Source organism: Cryptomeria japonica, chromosome 1 (assembly GCF_030272615.1).
Source record: "Cryptomeria japonica chromosome 1, Sugi_1.0, whole genome shotgun sequence".
Classification (NCBI taxonomy): domain Eukaryota; kingdom Viridiplantae; phylum Streptophyta; class Pinopsida; order Cupressales; family Cupressaceae; genus Cryptomeria; species Cryptomeria japonica.
The window spans coordinates 24,615,122-24,622,233 of NC_081405.1; the positions used below are offsets into that span (position 1 = coordinate 24,615,122).

At 37.4% G+C, this 7,112-nt stretch overlaps 1 protein-coding gene across 1 annotated transcript; it reads left to right on the top strand.

The window, feature by feature from the left end:
* Nucleotides 1–205: 205 nt before the first annotated feature.
* LOC131038886 (tryptophan synthase beta chain 1) lies at nucleotides 206–1,721 on the top strand. The gene has a single exon (XM_057971446.2). It carries the CDS (start codon nucleotides 243–245, stop codon nucleotides 1,632–1,634), a length of 1,392 nt encoding a protein of 463 aa, XP_057827429.2. The 5' UTR covers nucleotides 206–242; the 3' UTR covers nucleotides 1,635–1,721.
* Nucleotides 1,722–7,112: the final 5,391 nt, after the last annotated feature.

The window sequence follows — 7,112 nt, forward strand, 5'->3', positions numbered from 1 at the left end:
CTATCCATACAATTTCATCCTCCCTAAGTCCTCGGATCTTGGTCAGATGAAATCATTCACATATATAGAGTAAAACCAAACGACAGCTGGTAGTCCTCGTTTGTCAGATTGTTGCAAGTAGAGGCAATTTCTACACGTTTTATAAGAGTATTTTGATGGAAATGTAAGTTCAAAACTGTGTCCTATATTAATAGTAGAGCGTAGAGCTTCTTTGGAGAAGTAAGTAGCTACCAAAAAACGAAATGGGTAGTTTAGGATTAGCAATGGAGAGTAGATGGCGATGGTCCACAGCCAGAGGGGGTGGAAATCCCTCAATCATAATGCGGTTGCAGAGAATCAAAGGAAGCGCCTGCGCCTGCCCCCCTTCCTTATCACCACTTCTCTCACTCAAGGCTGCGGGATCCCTGTTGGGTACCAAGAGGCCCGATGCGTTTGGGAGATATGGGAAATATGGGGGCAAATACGTCCCCGAGACAATTATGCATGCGCTCTCCCAACTGGAATTAGCCTTCCATGCAATCAAAGCAGACAAGAGCTTTCAGAAAGAGCTGGCCGCCATTCTCAAAGACTACGTGGGCCGCCAGTCACCACTCTACTTTGCAGAGAGGCTAACGGAGCATTATGGGGGAGGGCCCCAAATTTACCTGAAAAGGGAAGATCTCAATCACACGGGATCTTCCAAGGTGAACAACGCCATTGCGCAATCACTCCTCGCCAAACGCATGGGAAAGCAACGGGTAGTGGCCGAGACTGGTTCAGGGCAGCATGGCCTTGCAATTGCCGCTGCCTCTGCCCGGCTCGGTTTGCAGTGCGTTGTGTACATGGGCGGCCGTGATATGGAGCGCCAGGCCTCTAATGTCATTCAAATGCGGCTTTTGGGGGCTGATGTGAGGCCGGTTTTTTATGGGTCCGCCGCATTGAAGGACGCCACATCGGAGGCTTTTCGGGACTGTGTTACGAATGTGGAGAGCACGCACTATATCATGGGCTCTGTCATCGGTCCACATCCGTACCCCATGATTGTACGGGAGTTTAATGCTGTTGTAGGGAAAGAGACACGAAGACAGGCTATGGAGAAATGGGGGGGGAAGCCTGATGTAGTGATTGCTTGTGTTGGGCGGGGCTCAAACGCAATGGGGATGTTTCATGAGTTTGTGAGTGATGAAGATGTGAGGTTGATTGGTGTGGAAGGAGGAGGGTCGGGGCTGGAGAGTGGAAAGCATGCGGCCACTTTGAGCAGAGGGGAGGTGGGTGTTATGCACGGAGGGATGAGCCTTTTGCTTCAGGATGATGATGGGCAGATCGTTGAGCCTTATTCTATCGCCTCCGGACTGAATTACCCGGGCATCGGACCAGAGCATAGTTTTCTTAAGGAAATTGGTCGTGCAGAGTACTATAGCGTCACTGATGAGGAGGCATTAGATGCTTTCCACCTGCTGTCGAGATTAGAGGGCATCATACCTGCTCTTGAGACGGCTCATGCGGTGGCTTATCTCAGTAAACTATGCCCTGAATTGGGTGAGGGAAGCAAGGTGGTGCTCAATTGTAGCGGTAGCGGAATCAAGGATGTTCAAATCGCACTCAACCATCCCCACCATCTCAAACAACGTGTCGACTGTCACAGTTCAGCTTAAACATGAACATATGTTAATCATATTTTAAGTTTTAATTTGTTTAGATCTGAATTTCACATTAATGGGTGATAGTGTAATTCTAAGCGCTGTTTATGTGGTTGTAATTTAAGAGTGTAATTGAAATAGTCACTTTAACAAGTTAAAGTTTAGAGTAGATATGTTGTAATGTTTCTTATATTATAATTTAATGAAGTGGATAAGTTATTATTATGTAATTTATTTTGATAATTTTAATATTTTAATTATCTTTTATTTTAGTTTTCATAATTCTAATTGTTGAGAATATTATATAAATGGTCTAAACTTGGTGTCAAATAGTTGATACAGATATAATTTTTGAGAGTTTTTCAATATAATATCTAATCAAGAATCTTCGTATACTTATAATCTATCAATGTTTATATTTTTTAATACAGTTTTTGATAGTAATCTACTATACAATCAATTAATAGTTCTTTTCAAGATTGATGCTCAATATGATATGAATGGATTTGTCTACTATAATATAATTATTCAAAATTGGACTACTATAATATAACTATTGGTATGTGGCACTTGATCATGTTGTTGGGTTTAAATTTTGATGACTTTGTGAGTCATGTTTTCCCCAAAATTAATTAATGGGGGAATGCAACCTAGACAAAAATAGGTACTTAAAACTCCAACAAGAAGTTCTATAGAATAAGTAGATCCCTTGATAGCGGGAGGAGCACCAAAGGATATGTGTTTACTGTAGGTGGAATACAGTTAGTTGGATTTCATGACTATAGAAGGTTCTTGAACTTTCAACAACAAAAGCAGAATATGTTGCTACTATAAGGGTAAAAGCAAAACCTGTGTCACACTTTTATAAAGGAACTAGCCAACACAACTAAAACTGTAAAGGAACTAACCAGCACAACTAAAACTGTTTAACTTCAACTACATAAAAGTGAAATTTCTAAGTTGAATTTTGAAATGATGTAAACTGATCAAGTGTAGAAATATTAATGAAATTTAGGTTTGCTATTTTTTAAATTTTTTTGAAAAAAAATTGATATTTTTTTATAAATTCAAAGACTGGTTTTTCATTGTTGAAAAATGTTAAAAATTAAGGGTTCTAGTTAGCTTCACCAAAAAAATGAAAACAAACTTTATTTTTTCTGATTTTTTTTCCAAATAGAGAACATATATATGTAGAGTTAAAAATAAATTAAAAAAATTGATGTATATTTTTTTCGTTATAATATTTTGAAGTCCAACATAAAAAATTTGACAGTTTTCATTTGATGTCACCTTTTGACTACTAAATTTATCATTAAACTGTTATCCCGGATTTCAACATGACCAAAATCATGAGGTAGCCCTATGAAACTAGTCTATTTTGCACCTTACAACCTCCGGGAGAGCTTGATCGACTCTGTTGGTTAGCTCATTTAGCTTTTCGCTTTTCATTTTTATTGTTTTTAGGTTCTTTTAGATTTGCAGTTTTACCTACAAGTCGGACTTTAACTTTAAAGTCTGACCTGCAGGATTTTTTCCTTTTGAGGGAATTTGCACATCGGACTTTAAAGTCCGATGTCTAAAATTTTGGTTCTACCCCTGCAGATTGGACTTTAAAGTCCGACCTGCAGGGTCTTTGCACCTACACATCAGACTTTAAAGTTCGATGTGCAAGTTGATTTAGCAATTTTCTTCATGTTGGACTTTAAAGTTCGACTTGCAAGTGTTTTAGTCCTGCATGTTGGACTTTTAAAGTCCGACATGCACGATGCGATTAGGAATTAATGATCACATTTATTGCAAATTTTGAGTTTATTTATTAATTTTTGGGGATTATTTCTTCATTTCATTTCGTGATTTCTCCTCTGCGCGTGCACTCCTTCTCCTCTCATCGTGTTTTCAACCTTGATAACCTCGCTAGTTATCTGATTTTTCTTCGGCCGTGTGGATTGAGGTAGGGTTTTATTGTTTTTGTTTGTTTTTTCCCTTCCATCTTTTTTTCTCCGTCGTTTTGGGTTTTCTGTTGATTAGGAGCGCATTGGACATTTAAAATCCAATTGCTCTCGAAATATTCCTCTCAAGGTCTGAGGGTACATCAAACTTTAATGTCCAATGGCCCTCTGACCCTTTTTGTTTTTCTTCCCCCTCTTCCCTCGCCTGCACATCGGGACATGCAAGCTAATGAGTGGAAATCTCTCTGCATATTAGACTTTAAAGTCTGATATGCTTGAGGGTTAAACCTCACATATCAGACTTTAAAGTCCGATATGCAAGAGGAGATTGTCAAATTGACATGTCGAGTTTTAAAACTTGACATGTCAATTGGTTGCCCCTCCCCAGCACATCAAACTTTAATGTTTGATGTGCTGGTCTTTTGAATGATTTTCCACTTGCACATCAGACTTTAAAGTTCGATTTGCTAATGATTTTTCCTAGCTTGCACATTGGACTTTAAAGTCCGATGTGCCGATGACTTCCCCCAATTTGCACATCGGAATTTAAAGTCTGATGTGCAAATTTTGACTCTTAAGGTGCAGATCGGACTTTTTTCCCCGACCTACCAATTTTGATAGTTTTGCTCCCAAGCCTGTTCTGAGTCCAATTTTTTGATCCGATTGATAAAATTTGGTTTTATTGATGATAATAATTATCGAAGAAGCTAATCCTCAGTGTTGAATGCAGTAATTTGCAAATGTCAAGACCCTGTCAGGACAAATCAAAGCCTTCTTCGAGTCAGTTGGAATCTTCACCGGGTAAAACATCAGCAAAGAAGATGAAGTACAAGTATGATAAATACTTGAATTTGTACCTAGAGAGTTCAATAAATTCAAACATCAAGGAGATCAAAGATACAAAAATTGATCAAGTTAGTATGCATGAATTTATTGATCGAGTTGAGAAAGCTCCTTCCCACTTAACAAACTTGATCAAATCTGAGTTGCATAAATATGCTTCCTTCCCAGTTGCAGCTCATGATCCAGATTTTGTGCTTGTAGTGGCGGATCACTTTGATCCAAATACAAGATAGATTAAGGATGCTAATCAAAATGTGGTCATGACTTTGGACAATGTTTTCTTCAACAATGTTTCTAAAGGTTCTCCAGTCGAGGAAGTGGCCGACATTTCTCAAGAAAGTGCTCAGGAGTACTATGAGAAAAATGAGGTCAAATGCAGGAAAGTAATTAATACTGTTGGCAATATTGCATTATAATAGACAATCAAAGATTGTTGACATTTCAATAAGGATATTGAGAAGGTTGTTGATGATTATGGACATAATTGATTAAAGATGTTTTACTATCTTGATATTATTATTTTGTCATTGATGTCAAGAAATTGATTTTCTAATTCAGTATGATGTTGCCATATCTTGAGAAGTATGATATGAAGATTATAAAGAAGTTGATAAAGACACAGGAAATAATATGATGAATAAGGGGATAAGTTATTCAATGGGAAACTCTACCGAGTTAGACAATGATGAGATCTTGATGTTTTAGATTGTTTTAACATCATACAAATGTTGTAAAATGTAAAGGTTAATACTAAACTATGTTATCAAGCAAAGAACCTAGTCAGTAAACCCTAAGGAACCTAGTCGGTAAACCCTAAGGTTATCACTATCGGTTAATGAAGGCAGAATGTCTACCGAGTGAAGTTTAGTATTTACCGAGTTGTAACTGAGCTATAACAGAATGCATTAAATGTTTACATGTGATATTTAATGAATGATGCTGATGAGTTGGAACGGATCAATGATTGGTAAGCTATGGAAGTAGTTTGTTAACGAATCTAAGGCAATGGAAAGTTGGCAAGAAGATCTACAGCTCAGATTGAACCGCATTACCCTAACACAAGTTCCAAGGTGAATATGCAAGTTCCAAGGCAGGGTAAAACATTTTCAGATCGAAAGATACATTGAACCTGGACAAGATTGAAGATCTGATGGCTATGATTGATCATGGGAAATGTGATCAATGAGATTAAGCGGTTAGAAGATTGTTTATAAATAGGAAACTATTGATAAATAATGTATGCGGGCAAGTGTATGCACAGGGATGCTACATAGTGATTACCAAGCACATAAGATTGAAGACCTATTAGAATAACAGAGTATTGATGCCCAACAGATAGACAAGATTAGTTCTATGTCTAGATTGTATTGAACAAATAGGAATTTGCTTTAGCATTTTAGATGTGAAGTTGTAGATAGATTTTTATTACTGTTATTTTGTGAAAGTGACAGGAAATCTCTGAACCGAGTGGACTTAACAGTATTATATGTAAATCCTCTAGCAAGGTGACATTCTCATTGAGTGTTTGAAATCCTTTGACAATGTCACTTCTAACAAAGTGAAGATCCTAACAGATCTGAGGGAAATCCCTTAACCGGGTCACATCTAGCAATGTGTTTGTAATCTTTAACAGGATTTGCTTTTAACTGAGCATACTCTAGAAGAGTATATTTCTTAGTGGGTCCGAAATCCCATAGTGGTTTTTCCCTATTTGGGTTTCCACGTTAAATCTGGTGTTATGAGGTTTATATTGTTCATATGCTTTTGAGTTTGCATGTTTGACAGTTTTTGGTTATATGACTAATATATGTGTTACCGAGGTTGAATATGATGTTTTTATGGATGATTAAGTTTGTATGATTCACCCCCCCCTCTCATCTTGTTGGCTATTGGATATGTACTTATATTAAGTATCAAAACTATCAATTGGTATCAGAGCTTTGGACTCTGAAAGGAAAGTTTAAAGGCACTTGAGTTAAAGATCCAAAGATGTATAAGAGGGATGCACCTAAGCTGAATAAGTCAAGTTTCTCTACATGGCAAAAAAGGATGAAGCTACATCTATCAAGAGTTGGAGAATATGCTATATACTATCTGGAGAATGATTTTGTTGCACCGAGCACCTATCCATTGACTATGGAAGAGATAAAGGTGAAGCAAGAACATATTCAAGCAATGATTGAAATAACATCTGCATTGACCGATTCCGAGTTTAATGATCTAGAAGGATGTACTGATGCAAAGGCAATGTGGACTAAGCTCATATCTGTATATGGAGGAGATGAACATGTTCAAAGAGAAAAAGTAGATAGTTTAAGAGGACAACTTGAATCCATGAGGATGAATGAAGGTGAGAACATAACCCAGTACAGCACAAGACTAAAGGAGATTGTAAATCAAATCAAAGGAGTAGGAGGAACTATTGAAGAAAAGGATGTGATAAGTAAGTTGTTAAGAACCCTTCTACCTACCTATGCAATCTAAGTCTCTGCAATCAATGAATTGAGGTCTGTACCTAATATGTCAGTTTCCTTGGATGCTACTATTGGTAAGCTACATGCATTTGAGTAAAGTAATTTTGATAACAGTGGGTCATCGGTAAATAAAGTTGAATCTGCATTTAGTTCTTTTCATCTGAATGAATCTAATGATTACAATGAAAGAAAGTATAAGTACTCTGAAGGAGATCACAGTGGAGCAA

What these genes read in the sequence shown, in the direction of transcription:
- LOC131038886 (XM_057971446.2), top strand. Translation starts at nt 243, where the DNA reads ATGGGTAGTTTAGGATTAGCAATGGAGAGTAGATGGCGATGGTCCACA.